The 23,448-nt window shown below is 28.2% G+C and overlaps 1 protein-coding gene across 2 annotated transcripts; it reads left to right on the forward strand.

Annotated features, from left to right (window-relative positions):
• The first annotated feature begins 1,372 nt into the window (after window positions 1-1,372).
• On the forward strand, window positions 1,373-21,745 carry LOC113377670 (trafficking protein particle complex subunit 8). Of its 2 annotated transcripts, none has more exons than XM_026618060.1 (21): window positions 1,373-1,617; window positions 1,680-1,841; window positions 2,196-2,423; window positions 2,494-2,554; window positions 2,841-2,997; window positions 3,146-3,394; window positions 3,745-3,972; window positions 4,173-4,273; window positions 4,342-4,426; window positions 4,617-4,780; window positions 5,039-5,318; window positions 5,416-5,601; window positions 5,715-6,060; window positions 6,751-7,041; window positions 7,142-7,338; window positions 8,121-8,325; window positions 8,692-8,902; window positions 8,969-9,333; window positions 10,156-10,843; window positions 10,919-11,152; window positions 21,670-21,745. In XM_026618060.1, exons 1-21 carry the CDS (start codon window positions 1,461-1,463, stop codon window positions 21,683-21,685), a joined length of 4,611 nt encoding a protein of 1,536 aa, XP_026473845.1. In that variant the 5' UTR covers window positions 1,373-1,460; the 3' UTR covers window positions 21,686-21,745. The 2 variants fall into 2 exon arrangements, with proteins under 2 accessions (XP_026473845.1, XP_026473843.1); XM_026618058.1 differs by lacking the exon at window positions 21,670-21,745 and adding an exon at window positions 12,564-12,696.
• Window positions 21,746-23,448: the final 1,703 nt, after the last annotated feature.

Below are 23,448 nucleotides of genomic sequence, written 5' to 3' on the forward strand. Positions count from 1 at the left end.
TCTTGTAGTTTTGTTCCTATTTCGGCAAAATGCTTATTGGATACTCCGCAATGTTTTCCTTTTCCGTAAGAAATATGTTTTTATCTTGATGTTTAATTTTTTTAATACTGTCTTTATATTCATTTTTATTATATAACTTGCATATAAACTTCATATATTACATATAACTTATATATAAAAATCATTTCAGATTTAATTTTGCATTGAGTATAATAACATCAACAAACATAACAAAAGAACATCGTGAAAACAAAATATAGTTAAATATCTCCTTTTCAAAAAAACATTTTTTTTGTTATGTGTGGCGATGTTATCATATCGCACACTAACTCGTAGGTGGCGTTTAAACGTACTTTTCAAAATGATATATCTTTAAAACGGTGGCTCTGAGCAAGAAAAGTATTGATGCATTTTTTTTAAGATAATTTTATGCTCTACAATATTGTCTCAGATAATTTTGCGATAAAACTCATTTAGAGATCTCTCAGATCATTTAGCTAAAAATCGCAAAAGGGTAACTTCTTTTACCTTTGACCTTGTGCCATTTTTTGGCTCGCATCGGATCGATGAGGACTTTTGTGATTTCTTTTATAATTGTATTTTAAACAATTTTACCAAGTTACAGCCCATTATTAATAATAGTAACCTTGAATGCGTAAATTGACCGGTCTATGCAGTGATGTGGCACAATATAACATTTTGCTAAATATTTTTCTACAAATGAGAATGTTTTGTTTAACACAATTTGTAATAAACATTTAACCACTTTCTTAGTTGCACACAAATGATATAGCGAGCAACATCAGTTGCAGTTGAATTTCAACCGGATTCAACAGTTTTTTTCATCTTAAATTTAAGTGTGCTTCATTTGGTTACTAGCGTGCACCACAATATAATCATAGCGGCATTGTAATTTGTATGTCACCAGCATAGATAACAAAAAAAGAACAGACAAGTTTTCAAGTATGTATTTAAAAAATGTTTACTCTTTGTAAACATTGATTAATTATTGAATTGTTAAAGCTTAATTGCAATTATATTTTTTGTCAGCAATATTAGAAAAAATACTTTAAATCAATTCTAAATTGAAATATTTTTATGTGCTTTTTATGCTTTTTGCATGCATATTCTTATATAATTAGACAGCACTGAGTTTTGTTAACTATGAATTTCTATTGCTATTAATTAATTTGATAATGGTATAACAATCATTTTTAGGTTTCATATAATCCGCTGTGCATTAATTGCGTTACTATCAATAACAAACAGCTGATACTAAACATGGCTGAAAATGTCATTTGCTGTAATAAAAATGAAAAAACTTGTAAAAATTTATTTAAATTGATTATATTATAATAAGAAACATGTAGAAATTAAAATTTAATTAAGAAAGTAAATACGATAATTTAGTGCAAATTTTATATTTATTTTTTATGTTTACTTAGTGTGCATGTGAAAAAATGGCTCAATGTACTTTGAGTCCTCAAGAATTTATTCAAAATTCTTTTTCGCCCGTTCTTGGGGCTATGTGCAGTGACCAAGCCGAACAAATATGCAAGAAAAATAATTTAAGTTTTGTAGAGCTTGTTCAGCCGTTTTGCAAAATCAACAATGACGGTACAATCTCATATTTATAATTTGTCATTTTCCACATCATTAACAAATATTCAAAATTTCAGCGTATTTTCAAGATCCTTCAGGAAATAAAGTAATTGTGAAGAATTTAAAAGTGAATGTGCAAGATGTTAATGCGAGACCTCCACAACCAACATTGGCACGAAAGATGCTCAATGATTCTGTTGCGTCAGGAACATGTGATAGAACGTCTACTATTCATCTTGGTATAAGATTTTATTGTAATATTAGTTCAGTTACTTTTGAATTTTCAAATAGAAAATATAATAACATCACCACACATAACAAAAGAACATCATTTTTGAGAAGGAAATATTTAACTATATTTTGTTTTCATGATATTCTTTTGTTTTGTTTCTTGATATTATCATACTCAATGCAGAATCAAATCTGAAATAATATTTATATGTAAGTTAATTGCCAAAAACAATGAAATACTCAAAATACTATGATGTTAGGGAATACTTGTCCTGGAACAATTAAATTTCTCGAATTTAAAGTGCATGAGCAACTGTTTGTGATTTTCAGTTAATTTTTTTTTTTTTTTTATTAATTTATAGGCGAACTTGACTTAGTGCTGCCATCATCATTGCCATGGTATGAATCTTGGAGAGATATGTTTTTTCATGTACAATTTCCATCAGATCATGAATTTACAAAACATTTAATTGGATGTTTACTAGTGGTTTCTAGTAATGATAATAATCCCTTAGAAACAATTACTCATATGAGTCTACAACTGAATCAAATGCAAATTCAATCACCTTCTAAATTGCCAAAATGGTTTAGTAAGTTTATTTAATTATCTTTAAAATGAGAAGGTTTAAAATGATGCTTTATAACTTATTCAAATTTTAGGTACCAATATTTTGAGAATCTATGTTTTGATTCATGATAAAACAGATGGTGAAGAGGAGAAGTATGTTGATGATCTAATTGGAATCTTGCATGCAACATATGAGTCTTCAATAATATATTCTTAAATTCAAACGAAATTTACTTGAAATAATAATTTAAATATTCAATTATTATTAAAAAGTTGCATCAGTATAAGTATTAGTAAACACTATAATATCACATGAAATATATTGTCATTGAGGCTAATCAAATTTTTGAGATTTTTTTTTGAATTGCAAGCAAGAAATTCATTGAAGTATGAATGAAATCAATTAATCCTAAACTTATTATGTTTATGAAATTTTTAGGGCACAACGGCACTTTGAAAATATGAAACAATCGTATGGGGTAAATCAGTGTTTTTTATTGCAAATCAACTCCCGACCTTTTGGACAAGAATTAAATGCTCATTTACCAGATCCATGGAATCAATTTTTGACGAAAAGGGTTGATGGACAAGTAAATGTAAATATTTTGTTTAATATTAAGTAGCATTCTACCATTAGTACACTCATTTTCATTTATTTATTATAGTTTTTCTTGATTATTTGTTCAATATATGTATAGCAATGCTATTTTGTTTACTCGACAATTAATATGTATTATTATTTAGGATACAGGTAGTGATCAAGATAGCAGTCCTCGTACACCAGTAGAACCTATGAGTATGATGCCTAATTCAGTTCAAATGGATACACCTATTGGCACCCCTCATACTAACAGTTGTCCTTCTAGTGGACCACCAAGTAGTCCGCCCACTCCATTACCTCAAAGAGCAGCAGCAGTACCTTCTGAAACAGTTTTTATTCATCCATTAAGCCCTGATATGGAAACAACAGGTCTTCCAGGAGATTTAAATCAGGTAAAAGAGAATGTGAATTTAAATATGGAAAAATGCTTCAGTTTATACATTATTCTAAAAACAGTTTTTTATGTAAGTGTTTTATGTCTTTATGGATATTTGTTTACGGATGTTATAGTATTCAGTTGTAGTAGATTGTTTGATTCAAGCAGCAGTTGAACATCCCATTCGATTCGCTATTTTGTCTCTTTAATGTTTGTCGACAAAGTTTGAACTTTCATAGTTTCTTAGTGAGAGCAAGTCACAGCCTAGTATGATTTCAAGGGTGTGTTACTCATCACTTGAATTTGGCATACCATAGACTTGCCTTCAAACAGAATACCATCAATAATAATAATAAACTTTTGCAGGGTAACGCATTATCCACCAGTACTGATAGTTTGACCGTGAATGGTGGGTTCAATAATATTGTCAACAAAAATGTTTGGAATTCAACTCCAGCTCAAACACAGCAAATTGTTCATGGTGCTTGTCTTGATACAACAGATTTGGAAGCCTTAAAATGTTTTGTTCAAGATTTTGCTGTTCGAGCATTAATACCGTATGCTGAACAGCATATAAGCAGTATTAATGATATAGTAAGTACAGTTTATACCTTGTTGATATCAATTAGTAGCCAAGCTATCTCTAGAAAAGAACTATTTCCTTTACAAGTTTTTTATGCCAAATATGCCAAACTGATTAAGCATTTAAGATGTTATGTAGATAAGTATAAAGTCAACATAAACATGAAATGCCTTTGATAAGAATATTTTGTCTCAAAATTATATATTAATAGGTGTCAAATAGAAAAGCTGTTAGTAGATCAATATTTAGTGCTACAAAACGTTGGTTTGGAACTGGTAAACCAGGACAAGCGCCCTCAGCAAATGCAGTCATGTAATATATATCTGATAAATATAATCATTATTTATTTATATATTTCTACTTTTTATTGTCATTATCAGATATTCTGCTGATTCACCCGAACTTCAGTTACGGAGATTGGCTGACCTATGTTTTATGTTTCAACATTATGGAATGGCATTTCAAGTGAGTTAATAACAAGTCAGGTTCATAATATTTTAAACTATTTACGTTAACAATGATTTTAAATTCCAAACAATTATCAATGTTTGAAGAAGCTATGGGCAAAATTTTTACAATCTGATCAGAGGGATTTGATAACTTGTTTTTTGTAGTCTTAGTTTTGATAACATTTAAACTGATCTGCATTTTTAAGGCATATCATTCTGCAAAAAGGGATTTTAGTGCAGATCAAGCTTGGTTACATTATGCTGGTGCTTTAGAAATGGCTGCATTATCTGCATTTATGCAAGGTGAATCCAATAGAAAAACATGTGATTATATGGAAGAAAGCATTAACATTTATTTAAATTGTTGCAAGTAAGTTTTTGTTGTAATAAAATTATTTCTGATTATAAAATGAATGGGTATTAATATCTATATATATATATATAATATATATATATGGTATGTTACATTAAATGGGCAAATATTAATATTATATTAATATAATATTTTATTTATTATCACCCTGAGCTGTATGTTGCAGTATTGGTGACAAAATGCTTAGTACTGTTGCAATGTACTATAGCAAAGGTGGTAAATTTATAATCAATAAGTCTTTTACACATATTTCAGAATGCCTCAATTTGCAACTCGCGCAACATTACTTAGTTCGGAGTATTTGAAATCTAAACAACAATATATTGAAGCTGCTAAACAATTAATTCGAATGACTAGTGAAGATTCTGATTTAAGATCAGCGTTACTGTTAGAAAAGGCAGCTTATTGCTTTTTAAGTTCTTTAAAGCCTCGAATGATAAGGAAATATGCATTTCATATTGTACTAGCGGGTCACCGCTATTCAAAATCTGGACAAAAGAGGCACTCATTACGTTGTTATAAACAGGCTTATCAGGTTAGAAATTTTAGCATATAATAATATCTAATTTAATGTATTGTGTATTTAAATAAACTTATTTTATCTAATTTGATAATATAATAATCCAATGCAGGTTTATGAAAGTAGGGGATGGAGACTAGCAGAAGACCACATAAATTTTACTATTGGCAGACTAGCAATTAATTTAAATCAAGGTTCAGAATCTGTAGAAGCTTTAACAAGGTTGTTGAGGCCAGGTAGTCAACAGAATGCCTCACAGCAGAGTGCTTTTCTTAAAGAGTTTCTCATTTCACATAATGTGAGTTACCAAAAAAAAAGTTTTTTTTACAAAATTTCTTTATATGAATAATTAAAAATATATATTATGTAAATATATATTATCAATTATGAATCTTTTTTTTAATTGATCAGCAAATTAAGTCGTCTGAAGAACCATCTGCTAGATTACCATTCCTTGCCTTACCAATCCTCATATCAGACAGCACTCATGTTCTCACTGCTCCTGCACCACCATTATCAACACCTGGTCAAGTATGTGCAAGCGGTACTCCACTGATTATAAGTGAGCCTGTTCAATATCAACATTTATGTGGACCATCACTCCCAGAAGCTGTGTCAAGTGATAAACTGTGGTCTAAATTAGAAGAGATATTAGTTCATCAGGCACAGGGTCAATTGCCTATGATTTTTAAACCTACTAATATACTATTCACAAGGGAGACAAATAATACAAGTAATCCAATTGCAGTTGTTAGCGGTGAGTATTATCTTTATTTATATGAATTAGTATCTTTATTTATTGAATCATTTCATTAAAATTTAGACATTTATTATGATCACTATTATTTTTTTGACCAGAGTCTATCGAGCAAATATCTAACAATATTTCTTGTTTTGTAATTGAATATATATATATATATATATATATATATATATATTAGGGTGGTCCTTAAAATGGTCATTTTCGAATTTCCTTGCTCCCAGGGGCTCAAATAGTTCCAAATAGATAAAAAACAATTCTCTGAAAGTTTTAGCTTTTAATATTAACGTTTAGATAGAGCGCAATTCAATCAAAGTTTTGTATGGAAACAGCATGGAAAATTTTTCAAAAATTTAAAAAATGTTTTTTAGATGTAATTTAGCGAACAAATGAATGAATAAAACTCATTCATTTGTCGCTAAGTTATACCTAAAACATTCTTTTTAATTTTTCAAATTTTTTTCCATGCTCTTCCCATACAAACTTTGATTGAATTGCGCTCTATCTAAACGTTAATATTAAGAGCTAAAACTTTCAGAGAATTGTTTTTTATCTATTTGGAACTATTTGAGCCCCTGGGAGCAAGGAAATTCGAAAATGACCATTTTAAGGACCACCCTAATATATATATATATATATATATATATATGCAAAATTATAATCATTCTTATTATATGATTTTTACAGAGCCAATTCGACTTTCTATTGAACTCCTTAATCCTTTATTGATACCTCTTCCGTTGAGTAACATCCAGCTACTATGGTCATTCACGTTTAACGACCCTCAAAATCCATCAAGCCCTGGTACAGTTTGCAATGAATCTCTATTGGCAACTCAGGGCAGTGAGCATTCAGAAGATTATTTGCAGAGTATTGTTTGTACTCAATGTGTGGATTCTATTGTTTTACCTGTTGATTGCTGTACTAGGATCTCATTGAGTTTAATACCTTTGCACGTAGGTGATCTGAAGATTACAGGTATTATATATATTTTTAAACCATTAGTAATTATTACAAAATGTTCTAATGATATTTAGATGTAGTACAAGTATTCATAATTGTTTAATCTTTCTTGCAGGAATTTCTTATGACTTGTGCAACAATTCTATGGGTACAGATTTAGCACCAGGGATAACTTTATCAAGTAGAGGAAAACTGGAATTTGCAATCAAGGGTGTAAGACTGAAAAATGTGAAGGAAAAGAATGGTGTTCCACAGTATGCAGTCGATAAGAGACTAGATATTATTGTTGCACATGAAGCACCATCATTACAAGTAATATTTTTGTTGAATATTATGTGTTGATATAAAATTACATGAAAGAAGAGCTTTCATTGTATATATATATATATATATATATATATATATATATATATATATATATATATATATATATTAGGGTAGTCCTTAATATGGACATTTTCGAATTTTCTTGCTCCCAAGGGTTCAAATGGTTCCAAATTAATAAAAAACAATTTCCTGAATGTTTTAGCTTTTAATATTAACTTTCAGATTCAATTCGATCAAACTTCGTATGGTAATAGCATGGAAAAAATTTTGAAAATTAAAAAAAAATTTTTTAGCAACAAATGAATTAAAAGTAAAAATTTGTGTCATTTTTTATTGAAAATTCGACGCTCTGCAAAACAGGTTTTTCATAATTTGTTTTGTAGAGTGTCGAATTTTGAATAAAACTCATTCATTATATCTAAAAAAAAAACATTTTTAAAATTTTTGAAAATTTTTTCATGCTATTTCCATACAAATTTTGATTGAATTGCACACTATCTATAAGACAATATTAAGAGCTAAAACTTTCAAAGAATTGTTTTTTATCAATTTAAAACCATTTGAGCCCTTGGGAGCAAGGAAATTTGAAAATGTCCATATTAAGGTCCACCCTAATATATATATATATATATATATATATATATATATATATATATACACTCAATAATTTGTTTAAATTATAATGATAATTTATAGCAATAGAATTATTAAGTTTAAAGATAAAATTGCATGTGTGGAATCATATTTATTATTAATTATTACAACAGGCGAGATTTACTATTCTGCCAGATGATATTCTTGCAGAAGAATTATTACCAGTTACAGTAGAACTCTGCAATGCTGGTACGGTTCCAATGTGTAACGTATTTTTGGGAACGCCAACACCTTGGTTGATTGCTATTGAGGACAATAATACTAGTGAAATTTCTACTGAACTTAAAGAAAAATCTGGCATTAGGGAATTTAATGATGGTTTGTTTCTTTTTTTTCTGATTGATCACTAATTTTTTTAAATTATTATATACATCTAGATTTTATAGAGAATATTTAGATACTGTTATAAGTACATTAGCTATGATTTATTATGCTATCTGTATTAGATATAATCGATGGTGTTGGATATAGATTTTATATTTGGTAGGAATTTTTTCTATTATTATGATGTTATGATATTGCCATAACAATAAACAGTCTAATCTACATTTATATAATCTTATAATAAAGATTCCTTTATTCATATTGAATACTAGTATTGTGCTTGAAATATATACATCACTATTAGGGTATTATTACAATGAGCACATTTTAGCATTATATCATATTTAATTTTGTTATTAGAACCTTATGAATATGAATCACCATCACTACGAGATAAGGAGTCTCGAAAACAGCATACAATTCAAATTCCACTGCCAGATGCGAATGGCACTTTGCTACCTGCTCACTCTCATACTTTTATTTTATGGCTTAGAGCTCCAGCAAATAGAGGACATCAAAAAGTTCACATACTATTTTATTATGAAAATGTAGACCCTAAAGCAATACCAAGGTAATTTTGTTAGTAAAATTTTATATAGCATTACCAAATGAAAAACTCTACTTTTTTATTTTATAGATATCGCCTATTGCGGCACACCTGGAATGTGACAGTGCATGAAGCGATTCAAGTCAATGCTGTAGCTAAAAGAAGTGAGCGTTTGAACTCTAAACCCAATTTGTCTGTAAATAATATGGTTATTGAAAATGATATAAGTGACTGTAAAAATGTTAAAGACCCTAGTATATTACCAAGTTCTTCCAGTGATATCTCTATCAGTAGTGCTATTGATAGTTTAAGACCGACCAGTGAAGTTATTAATATTATGGTTAGAATTAAAAATATAAACGAACCACATCATTCATTAGTAATTGAACTTATAACAACTGAAGCTTCATTATTAAGTCCTTGTTGGATTTTGGAGGATGTGTGTACTGTAGAAGGTGAGTTTAATATAGTTATATATTTTCAATAATTATAAAAATATTATATAGAATATTTTTGAATATCCTATAATGATTTAAAACAGAACTATTTTCTATATATATAAGTTATTTTGTGAAAAGTGATTGATTATTAAAACTTGGTTGTAAAGTTTGAATTGATTGTGATTCTTATTGTGAACATTAATTGCATTTTAAATTTTATAGCTAATTGCACATGTCGTAAATAAAGAGTGCTGAGTGCATTTTTTATACTTAATAGATTCCACACTTACATTTGAACAATTTATAAGTTTTTTTTAGAGGATCCTTTTATAATATTTGATATACCAATTTTTAACTTGATAACTTAACCAATTTTTATCATTTGGCTGATATACTGAAATATGTAAAAGTACGTCCTATTTTCAAACCTATTTTTCGTAACCATAAAAGAGGCGTAACTATAAAAAAGGCATTGAATAAAAATTGATATGGTATTTACTTTAAAATCTGTGACATTGCGATACATAGGTATCTTATTCTTCTATGAAGTGCGAACATTTTTTTTAACTTTTGTGTTCAACTACTTTGAGTAGTGCAATAAAAATCTATAGAATTTTGAAACATGCTAATAAAAACTTGAGCTATACAAACACGATGAATAATTACTTTAACTTTGGTTGACATTTTTTTAACTTTAATTTTGTTTTGATGAATTGTTAAAACATTTATGTTCATATATATATATATATATATATATATATAAATATATTTATTACAAAAGTTTCACACAAAATATTTCAAGAAATTTAAAATCATTATAATTTTATCTTTTCGTAGGCGCAAAGCTACAATCACAGGAGCAGTTCTTCTTAGTGCTTCGGGCACGTCGATATCTGAATAATAAACCTGGTAAAAAATATATGTCTGAAATAGCACTAAATACTCCCGCCGGAGCCAGTCAAACTAGTTGTTCTGATAGTTTTTCAACAGCTAGCCAAGACTTTATTAAGAAATTCCAAACAAATTACATTAACATTTATGAAACGATTTCTATCGGCGATTTAAATTCTCAGACTCAAAAAAATCCATTGTCCTCAACAGAAATAATGAACCCGGCAGAAACAATAGACAAATTGAATTCATGTCTTGTTCTGAAATGGAATTGTGATATTTCAGACAATGCGTCAAACGCGCGAACAGCTTTTGGTCAAATTTATTTGAAATTAGATAAACTCAATTGTTCTGTTACGGTGCCTGAAACAAAAGTTATTAAAAGTAGCAGTGAACATGCTACAAATTTGGTTTTATTTGGACCAGATAGAACACTAGCTGACAAGACGTCTAGTGTATTGACTAATAAAGATGTTATGCAAAAATTACTCATTCGATTTGGCCTAAAACATCCAGCACAAATCGAGCATGATTTTAAATTGCAGTCTGTGTGTTTGGTGCCGGTACAAATGCTTGTGAGCAACAACTCGGATGTGGAATTGATGACAACTATAGACTCTGTAACAAATACAAGGTTATTTTTTATTTTATTATATTTAACACATTTTTATTATATCATTAAATATATAATTTATATTTGTGATTACAGTTCCGGTTCTGGTGTAACTTTTTCATCAGATAAAGGCTCCTACAAATGGGTTGGACTGTCACAAGTGCAAATCTCGATAAAACCACATCAGACACGAGTAGTCGATCTAACTATGGCGGCTGGAGCTCCTAGGACATACGATCTTGGCACGCATCTTTCTTTACTGACTACAGTGAATGGAGTAGTACATAGGCAGATTTCACATGTCAAGAACATACTAGTCATCAAACAATCGTAGGCATATTTTTATAGTTTTTTTTTTTCTATTTACTTCAATTAAACCTTGACTAATGATAATGGGACAATACGAACAACTACAAAAACGTCATAGGGAAATATGATTTATTAAGTAAAAGTTAAATATCTTCATTTCAATAAAAAATTAAACTCTCAAGTGATTATACAGGAAAACTGTTACTTAGCTATTGAGCCATTGAGATCATCAATTTCTAACTGTTTTATATCGACTTTCATTTTTATTTATCTAATCAGTTTAGGAAATGAAATATTTCATATATTTTTTAATATTTGAAATATATATTTTCTATGTATTTTTGTCACCTTTTTGATAACAGTGTATATGCGGATAAAACAAAATTACTTTTAGCACTGTCATTATAATATCATTTTACAACTTAAAACTACAAACTGAAAAATATAATACTTTTACAGTTTAATAAGATTTTACATAATTTTCAAAATAATATATTTGCATAATTTTTCATTATTCATATAGTATTTTTGTCCCTATATATGACATTTATATTGAACTAATTTATTAAACAATAATTTATTATATTTTTTTATAAAATTAAATTGTATATAATTTTGCAAATATTGTGCAGTACAATAATTAACAATTTTTTCAAGTTATTGCTTCAGTTAAATTCAAATTTGGTAGGCGCCATTTTTACACAGCTTTACCTAAAAAAAATTACATTAAGGGGTAGTTGTTGTTGTTTATAATCAACCTTATTCTAAAGGAAATATTATTTTATGTTTTATTAAACACGATAAGTTGAGATTAATATTTAAAATCCTATGCTTTCTAGTTAAATATTTGAATACAATCGGAAATTGATAATTTTATTTTAATCGTTACTGCGATATAAATTAATTTAAATAGTTGTTGCATCGGATGTAATAAAAGTTTTAAACGCCACGAAATAATAAATTTATCATCAAAACTTATGTGTAAATCACAAATTCTACACATTTACAATAAAATGTAATACATTAAATTTATTCTTCGTAAAGCGTCCGTGTCACAGAAGACATTCAAATGAAAAATGTACTAAGAACGCTTATCTTCTATAATTCTATAAGTTACAAAGTAAAAAATGATTAATTAATTTTTTTTCGAGGGCTTGTAAATATACATGTTTTAGTGAGAATCTATTGATTGTTAAATCATTTTGTTGTATTTGTAAATATTTTCAAACATAAATAGGTGGGCTCCTACTTTTGCTCATTTTTTTATGGTGTTTAATGCAATCATATTATTTGTTTCATTTGATTTCAATATTGAACAATAAATATGTTACTAGTAAGACAAATATAAAAAACATATATAGAGGTATTATGGTGAATGACGTATATTTTCTAACGTTCTAATGTAAATACGTAGATTTTACTTTTTTTTTAGAAATTCCGAGGAAGATGAGAGCAATGATTAGCAATCAAAGTAGTTAGATTTTTTTTAGAGCGACTCATCATCGACTTTGATATACGCAATTGTATATTTGCTAGGTAATATGTTATAAAACCTTTTTACATGTATTATAATATCATTAATAATAAGATCACATTATACCAATTAATTGAATCATTAAGTTGTTATACTGTCATCGAAATATTGTTAAACTGTCATCAAATAAAGATGTATACGGTTTGTGTACATAATTGCACATAATACAATGTCGTTTGATTCTTTTAATTCAGGACTAAATTGTGTTTATTATTGGAATCCACAAGTTGACATTAAAAATTTACGACAAGAATTATCATAACTGTTTCATCGCCCGGCGCTTTTACCATTGCGACGAGAAGAGTTTAAAACTACTCCTTTTTTGGGGGGGGCGATAACTGCCATGAAAGTATATTTCTACGCACACCTGAGAGATTATCTTAGCCACCTTTTAATCGCCTGTTAAAAATATCTACAATTACTTTTGGGGACTTATACGAATGAAATGGGATTGCCTTTGTAACTAAATCTATTTAATTATTACATTCAATCATTAACTCTACTATAATTTGATTCATTCATTGAGTTATCTACCAAATATTGATGATACCTATTATACTGTTAGGTGTATAATAACTTTTAACTGCCCTTCTACTATGGCATAACAAACACAAAACTATGACATAAGCTGTCCGAGGACTGACGCTCTACGGACCTGTTTAACGCATTGAAGACCGCATCGAAAATCGTGATTTACTCCTGGGAACCGCACCAAAAATGGTCTATTTCAGATAACACATATCATGTGTTCACCGGTAGCCACGCGGTCCTGTAATGTTAGTATGTTGTGTACTACCGGTGGACATGCGGTCTTCTACGTGTCAATAACGTAAGAAATCAGTTCCTTACAATAAATAATCGTTTGGACTAATATTTGACGACTAAAGAACTTTACTATTACATGAACCTGTCTCCTTTAATAAATGACACTTAGTACCTAAAGTGAAGCGAATTTATTAAATTGCACGTGTAGATTATATAAAAAAACAGTGTTTTGTAAACAAAAAACATAATTTTATTTATTAATATAAACAGGAAAATATATTATTCGATATTATTTTCTTTTCTCTTATTCTAGTCAATAATTAATACTTGTTTAAAATAGGAAATAAGGTCACGCGCGCGACTCTATTTTCTCATAAGTCTTGAAGCAAACGATGTTTGGCATTGTCAGTTGCTGTCTAGTCTTTATTATTTTAATCCATCCTGAATAAAGTCGATAGGCCATTATCCGAACAGTATTTTCTTGATTTTCTTTAATTTGAATATCAATTCTTGAGGATCTTGTGGATTAATGTTTTCTTGAACTCCCGGTTCGTTTCCGAAGACTAGTTCTTCTTGAGCTGGCGCGGCCATGGTCAAAGCCACCAACATCATACACATGGCGAATGCCAAAACCTGAAATTATTAGAAATTTATGGATTACTAATAACTCATTTAAAAAATAGTAATACTAAACAAATAACCCGAATACTGAACTGGTCACTTTTCTCAAACAATTTTGGACGAAATTTTAAAATAAATTTTTAGCTTCGAATTAGTCATGGTTTCAAAACATGTAGGTTAGCTCATATTCACGGATTTGTATATAATATTAGTTATATTAATATTAATATAGCATTTATATTAATATTAATATAGTATTTATATTAATATAATTTTTATCTTTTGTATATTTCTTAAATAATTACTGGGGAAGTACGGACAAAGTGTCATGGTGTTTTGTTTTTTAATGATATTTAATTGTTTAATGAGATTATAACCAGTCTCGATCGTTATTATTTATTTTTGGTTTATTGACTATCCGTAGCAATTTCTTTTAAGTACACATTTTGAATTATATAAATGAAATAATCAAATGAAATGTATATATATAAATTAGGTAAACTGTTTTCCTAATCTCTCATACCAGGCACTTCTGTCTGTCTGAGATATGAAAATAATGTACATATATATATATAAATAAAAAAAGTAGAAACCATAATAACATTAAGGAAAAATGCAACCAATTACAAAAACCATTTTGTCCATATCGTGCGGGCAAAATGACATACAACGTAAGGACTTACTGATATACTAATTTTTAAGTGGACAGTTGACAAATAAATTGTTTGGTCCTCCTTTAGGACATCAGCATGTGAAATATGAGTTCAAAGAGAACAATCATACATCGTAACCAACCTCCACCGGGTTCAAAACGGGAATTGATGATTTGCAATAAATGCGAGTCTCTTCTTTTTACTGGTGCTTTTTTAATCTATCTATATAAGTGGTTAGAGCAGATGTAAAAGGCAATCATCTTCTATAGGTTTCAATTTTTTTTTCTTGGCCCCGGATGAACTACCTTGTAGTGCTTGCGAGATAGTACTGTCATTTTGTCCATAGTACAAAAAGTGTCCGAAAGTGAACAAAAATGAATCAATATTAAAAATTGTATCAAACACCTGATGATTGCAATAAAATTAATTGAAATCACTAGTACTGGCTTTAGTTTGATTTTAATCAAACTAAATTTTAAATTAGGTCTCTGTGTCATTTTGTTCATATATACCATTTTGTCCGTATTTCCCCTACATTAAAAACTAGATTATTAAAACTCTGTACACATTTTGAATTATATGATCTTAAGTACTTGAAGATACATTGCAAATTTTGTTACTTAAAATTTAATATGCAATTGGTTTCTCCGTGCAACAATTGCATGAAGTTTTTTGAAGCAATTAAGTTACTAATTTGAAGGCAACATGAAAATTTGGCATTTGATTTGTATGCTTATAATTGTAGTTAGTTAATTAATCAATTAATTTCTTTGCATAAATAATCTAGGCGAAATATAAACGTCCAAATACATACTTTCTTCCCATTTTGTTTTAAGAATCAACAATCGATTATACTACGCTTATGGTGCATCAGGTTAGAGAAGGTTTGGCTTGAAATGAGAGCTATTAATTTTCATACCATATAATAATAAAAAAAATATTTTGCTATTGTTATTGGTATCTAACTATTTTCTAGTGTACAGTGATTTTTAACCAGTCATTATTTTCGAATCAATAGAGAATCAACTCTAGCGAATTACTATTCTTTCACAATTTTAGGCGTAATAATTCAAAATATCTTGATGTTCATTTTATTTTATTTTATATCAATTCACAAATGTATTGTCACTTACCAATCGTGAGTTCATGTTGTTGATTGAAGAACGGTTAGTATTGCGATACTGTGTTGTTCGGGCGCCTGGCTTTGCTTTTATACTACAATGGTCAGAAGATGAGCCGAATAAGTAAACATACCTTGTAAGGTGCGCTTTACCATCTCTGTCTTCACAATATCACTTTCTTACTTTATCTTTCTGTTAACACGCTGAATTTTAATAATTTGTGCGACTCTGTTATGTTAACTTTTGAATCATATCCGCGTCCGTCTATTGCTGACATATTGATTTGGTAATCTAACTACATATCTTTAGCCAGCTTCTGCAGGATTTTTTCAGAACAGATTCACACACAGAACACATTCAGAAAGTTAATAAAATGTTTGTTAGTTAATAATTTGTTGTTTTTATACCGATTAATCTATTTATATTAACTTCAATAGCATTATCAACGGCAATGATACAAATTATACAATAAGATTTCATGAAATTTTTTCTGATACACATAATCCAAAACCTCATATAAGATAATATTTTTTTTATTGACACTATTCGCAAGCAAGAGCCAATAGAAATTTTATTTTGTTTATATTTAGTCATATTTATTCTTTTGATAATTGTTTTATATGCCTAGATTTTTGGTTGCTATACATATTGGCTTATCGAGCCTGCAAATTATATAGAATTTTATAATGCTATCATTTACATAATTTTATATTATAATAATACTGATGTATGTATTTGTTAGATTCCGATATTTTAAGACACCTAACATTTTTTTTATTTTACTGTTTTGTCTACAATTATGGCGTTGAATGGAGTCTACTTTATGGTCTTTTACAAATATTGCGGTCTAAATCGGCAATAAAATATTATTAAAAATTGCATAAAGCATTTTAAATTGACAACTTTCATAAATTGGTTAATAATTAAGGTTTATAATCTTATTGAAGTCTGATGCAATATTTCAGATGATAAGAATGAATAACTTGGACAATGGTTATATCTGATTGCACTATTAAAAACATTAAGGAATTAGTTTTAGTTGATATATAAATGAATTATATAGGAAAGGAATTATATATGTAAATGATTTTTAATAAAAATGTTATAAATTAAAATACTAGGTATTAATAATGTTAAAGTTCTAATTTTTAATTATCGGAAACATCAATTTTGGTCTATTTCTAATATGTATAAAGGGTTATGATGATCATAATTTCTAATAAAATTTTCATATTCATTCATATTTTGATCTTCTCGTAAATTAGAGAATGAGATGATTTCAATCAGAAGTTTCAAGTTCGATATCCGCCGCGAGCAGCTTGATGTCAAACAGTAGTGACATGGGTTTTCACTTGGAAATATAGATAGAAATATGTTTTCAAGCGAAAATAGTCCTTACTCGACATTGAAGCAATATTCCAATTACTATGGGGACCAAACGTAAAAAAACGCTGTAAAATAACAAAACATGTCTAAATTTTTTGATAGACGTTAAATATAACTTGTATAAAATATAATCGTAAATATAATTGTTATTTTTTTGTAATACTTGTAAAACACCACAGATTGTAATATTCGTTAAACTTTAAAGTCAATTTGTGGGTTTCATGACGCGGGTCATACCATCATGTCCGTTTTTACACAATTTCTTTTATTTTAAGTTCTATTTCTTGAAATATTTTATATCATAATTTCTCAATTCTAACCGCAATATTTCCAAAAGAAATGTTACAGCAACGTTGCGAAACTATCAGCCTAACTTATTATTTATTTGCTTGGACAAAATCGATTGTTTGATTTAAACGATTTCACTTCACAATTCGACAAGCCCTTCAAATAGTTCAAATATTTTAACTTTGTTTTTAAAGCATGTCCATAAATTCATGTGACAATTGAAATATTATTTCTGCGAAGTATTTGTTCAAAACTAAGTAGAACGATTTGTAAAAAAAATATGTTTCTTATTGTTTTTATTAATTTAAATATATTTATCTGACAATTAGTGATTTATGCGACAATTTAATCAAATAAAACTATGTACATGTTTGTATTTTGTTTAAATAGTTTTGGATACAAAAAACTCTTATTATTTGATTTGACACACCATGTCTTTAATTTATTTTATTTGCTTATGGTATTTACTTTTTAACTAACGTTTACACATTTTTATGGAGAAATTAATGCTTACATATTTTAATAAATATTGTTCAATACTCTAAAATTTCTAAAGTTTATTTGAAATCCGTTATTTCACAAATCAAAAAAAATTATAGTTATGTGATGAATATTGCTAAAGAATATTTTTGGCGTTTTGGAAAAAACATTTAACAATATTTCTGTATATATTCATTCAAAAATTGTTTAAATGATTTTTTGTTGATTTATCCGAAAATATTGTGAAGCCGACTTCGAATAAAAGATCGACTCTATTCTACAAAAAAATCAATTACATCAAACATTACATGATTCTATTGTATAAAACAAATGGTGATAATAAAAAAACATGAAATTGCTTTATTAATTTCCCGAAGAAGAAGCTTGTCTTCGCAAAAAAATGATTTGCTGGTTTTATGTTTTCTCGACGTTTCAAATTAATTAACTTTTAACATCACAGATATCATAAGTGTGTTTAAAAGACATCGATTGTAAATCGTATTGATTATTTCTTAGGCAAAGCGAAAATTTTATTTTCAAAATAAACAGATGAATATTTTACCTAAAACTGAATCTCATTTCTTATTGATTGAATTAGTTCACAATTCGGCTTAATTAGCTTAACGTTAATACAAAATGCTACTTACAACTAGTTTTTCTTTTTATTTTTATGTAGACAGATTTTATGTCGTATGTGTGAATTATATTATGATGTATAAATATATGCTAAAATTAAATGGTCAATCTTCTGTAATCCGTATTTTTAGAGTTGACTTTTTTTATTTTGACCTTAATACACATGTATTTATATTTTAAGATCGATCATACATTACGCAATCATTCAAGTCCAACGCATTATGTGCAGATTATAGTCATAAACGTGAATTACACCTGGCCCATTTCAAAATTAGTGGGTCACCTTAAATTTCAAGTTTAAAGGAGAAAACAGAGGTATCACGTTCTGGGTTGGCTTTTGAATTCAATTTTTACACCAAAAATCCTGCTTCAAGTATTACAATTGGCAAGTCCGTCGCTTCCAATATTTTCGAGTAACTAGGGGACTTGATTCATCGATCTGAAAATTTTGATCTCGTTCAAAATATATATCCCATTTTTTCTTAATAATGGTAAATTTAAACTCAAATTGTTTTTCTCTTAATTGGATACATAAAAAATACTTTATTTTTAATTTTTATTTATTTTAAATTTGATATCATTTTACCCAAAAAGGGTTAATAACAAACAAAAAAATCTTACTCTTATATGTATTTATATATTTATGTGTGTATATATCGTAGTTCTGTCCGTTTATGGAATAAAACAAAATACATTATTTTTTCTTTCGCCAAATAACTTTATTGAATAATATAATTGTCATTATTATTAATGATCTCTTGATAGCGTGGGGGCAATTTTTTTTCACCATTTTTGAAAAATGTTTTATCTTTGGGTATGAAAAATTGAACCAGTACTTGTTTGACATCTTCTCCATTTTTGATTTTTTTCGCCGTAAAAAAAAATTAAGAACGAGAACAAATAATAATTAAAGGTTGAATGTAATCAGTTTTTCATCCTCAGTTATCATCCGGTTCAAAAACGACTCGATTTTGTTCCGAGCAGGCAGAATATGACAGCTCATTCATCCAAATTTTTTTGGCCCTTGTGGCACGAATCTTGAAAACTTTATACCTATCTTTCTAATATGGTTAGAAATAATTTGTTGAGCTGAATTAAGACTTTCTGTGATCACCGATGTTGTCAGAAAAAAAATTTTCCCCAACATTGCCATGATTTCACAATTAAGACTAATGTGAATCAATTTATTTATTATAGTTTATTTTCCACATTAGTATGTATTAAGCTTTAAAAATTTACAGCCGATTATGCAATAAATAGTTGAAAAGTAGGCAATAACAGTGACGAAAAAGTAAGATTGAGATGTAAATAGAAAATTTGTAACAAAAAATAATAATTTTTGCGATAAATTTTTGATACCTTCGGTAATCTGTGATACGTATAATAATCAGATTTTGTATATGAAAATTTTGTTATAATATATATATATATATATATATATATATTATATTTAAATAAAGTAGCAATACTTATTATTACTAAGTTCATTACTCCTTGAAATACTATTGCTTGCGTTGCATCGGTTAATGATATGCTGGTCATATGTCAGCACTAAATATATATATATATATATATATATATATATATATATATATATATATATATCTTAAATTATTACAAAGACAGTACTTACATAAACTAATTAGAATAACCCTAACACTCAAGTATTTTTGAATTGCAATAAAGCACAATTTGTCAGTTTTATTGCAATTTATAATTACTTAATTATTATTATATGTATATAAATATATATATATATATATATATATATATATATATATATTTATATTAAACATTAATTTTCAGCCAATCGTCGAAATAAACGTCGAACAAAAAAATCTAATTATTATATATGTTGAAGGTGTTTAAATTTAAATTTGATGTTCAAATGTATGATTGATTTCTTGGAGGGCGTAACATCAAGTAAAAAATATAAATAAACATTTTTAAAACATCTTTATTTTTACATACGTTTCGACGTAAAATTCTACGTCATCGTCAGTGGTTCTACAATTTTGAATATACTTACTACTACTATATATACTTTTACTATACTTTTAAATATACACAGAGCAAGAATAAAAAAAATAGATTTAACTGAAAAGACAGACTAATTATATCTAAACCTTAAATTAAAATATTGCATAAAGCATTACTTACTTGAAATTCTTAGATAACAACAACAACTTATAAATAATTAATAATTGGAAACAAGCACCAAATATCAGCAAATTTTTTTATAAAGATTAAAAAATAATTAATAAATAAAATATTATCATAAGCACCCGCTCATCCGAGGCTCATCCAAGAATATAAATTTCTGTAAAAATTCTAAATTGCGAGGCTAAATTTTTGAGGAAAACATATGTTTGTAATCAACACAGTATAACACGCTGTGCTAGTGTGTCTGATAGTGTTTAGCATAGCGTGGTGCCAGGTATTCGATATAAATTGGGAAACATTATTTAGAACATATTGGTAATTTTCGCAGATGAAGCTGGTATCAGATCGTTTATTAATACTGTTTTTTGTTAAAAAAATGAAAGCCGATTCCGCAAAGCGTCTTTGTGAGACTGTTGACTCATGAAAGAACCTTTGCGTCATAAAATGGAATGGTCATAAGGTGGAATCACAGCTATTGCAAGATGTTTTATAGACCACATTGGATACTCATTCCAAACTAGGGTGCGGCTTTAAATTTGAGAAATTTTAAAGCCTCTATTTAATTTTTTACTTAAAGTTACGCCCTCCAAGAAATTAATCATATATATATATATATATATATATATATATTATGCAAGATAATAAATGCGACAAACTATTTACTAGCTGATATTTATTGGATTATTTATTTATAATATTCAATCAACTTCATTTTATATATATTAAATATGTCATAATAGGTTCAGCTCATATTTAATGTAATCTTCATATATGATATTTAAATTAATGCAATTGTTTATTTTCCGAAATATTTATTAGCTTAAAATTGGAGCATTATTAAATAGGAAAAAATAAATGTATGTTGAAAAATTAACATGTGATCCTTTTAAGGCAAGATTCAGATTAATCTCTATATCTGCACGTTCTGCACTGTGTCGCACGTTCGATGAAAATAGAACCTGACCTGGGTCGGACGACAGTCACCGCACTTCTATCTAGCCGTGCACGGACTTCATCCCTTATAAGAGCAATACGAGGGCCAAACTAAACATTAAAGGTTTATTATTACATATTGTTCATAGGAACTATAAGGTAAGTTCAAACGGGATATGCTTGCATTTTTTATGCATTATCACTGTTGCACGCGCAATCGCGTGTGTATATATATATATATATATATATATATATATATGGGTCCTTCTTTTACAAACCGAACACCAAATAACCTTGACATTTTAGAATTGTCTGAAAATTTATTTACAAATACTATTCATAAAATTATTTGACACGTATTTCAGGATTTTGCTTTAGAAAAAATTTTAAAGAAAATATTTACGATTCAAATTTGGATAATTTGCTCAATTTGGATGATCTTCCTCTGCATTAATCTTAATATCTCCAGTTGTGGTAAACAGATCAGTATGATTTTTTTTATTGTACTCATTTTGAATTCAACTTTCAGTTAATTGAAAAAAAATAATTGTTTTTGCATTTTTTTAACAATAAAAGCAGTCTATTGTTAACATAGGATTTGCATACCCTTTTCCCAACTCGAATCGATTGAAATAAACAACATAATTTTTCTTTTACTCTTTACTACACAATCTCTTTATATGATGTTGGAGATCCCAAGATATTAAATATTTTTGAGCGCTAGCCGCGCTCTCCACTCTGCATTCGTTAGGGAACTCATATGCCTGCACTCATTTATCAATTTCGAGCGCGGCATCTTTTTCCATTTTTTGTTTCAAAAATACATAGTTTACATTTTTTTAAGGCAAAAATTGAATAAAAATCTAGTCAAAGGTTGTGAAGATTTCACAGAAAATGCTCATATTATTGAAATTAATAAAGTGAAACATATTATTATACGTTAAAATATAAATTAATGTTAAATGAATGGTATGGAATAGGTTTTATTTTGTTGAAAAATAAATAGAAAAGAGTTCGAAAAATAATTAATTTATTACATAATATAAAGTCAATAATAAATACACATTTTAAATCACAACTTTAACTAGTTGAACAATAATTGATTCGCTGTCTTTCTGCGAAGAAAAGTTCTTGACACGCACTTTATTTTCGAACAGGTATAATACAATGAAATTTCAAGGTCGCTTTTACTGTACGCACATTATTAAATCTTGTTTTTAGTTTTTGATTTGCTACAATATATTTTCGAAGAAATGCTAGAAAGGGATTCAGTTGCCCATTTAAATAATTGTTCTGGCGTTTGTATTGAATTTAATGTTTTTTGAAGACTAGCTCTGGCAGCTAGTCTTTTCAAAGTTCCACCAATTCCATCGCAAGCGCCCTTACCGTGGGATGTTGGAAAAAAATGCCACTCGGCAACAAGACCAAAATCTTTTTTGTGGTAAGTAAGATTCACAATTTTTTTTTTGTACTGCGCAACCGACCCATCAGAAAAGTATATGATTTTTTTAATTTGTTTCAATTTATTGTCAGTGCTTAAGAATTCTACCAAATGTTGAAATACATGGACCGCTATAGTGTCGTGGTGCAGACATTCTGAAATTATTACTAAACTCTTTACATGTAACTGCCGTCATTATTTTTGTAATAAATTGCGAATGGGTGCACCGTATCCTGATTATTATTCCAAAGGAATCCTTGGGCAGCGTCTTGGACAACGAAAGCATAATTTTCAGA

The sequence above is a fragment of the Ctenocephalides felis genome, unplaced genomic scaffold, assembly GCF_003426905.1.
Source record: "Ctenocephalides felis isolate EL2017-DRISC unplaced genomic scaffold, ASM342690v1 CF-g0.4_SCAFFOLD_01886, whole genome shotgun sequence".
NCBI classification, from domain to species: domain Eukaryota; kingdom Metazoa; phylum Arthropoda; class Insecta; order Siphonaptera; family Pulicidae; genus Ctenocephalides; species Ctenocephalides felis.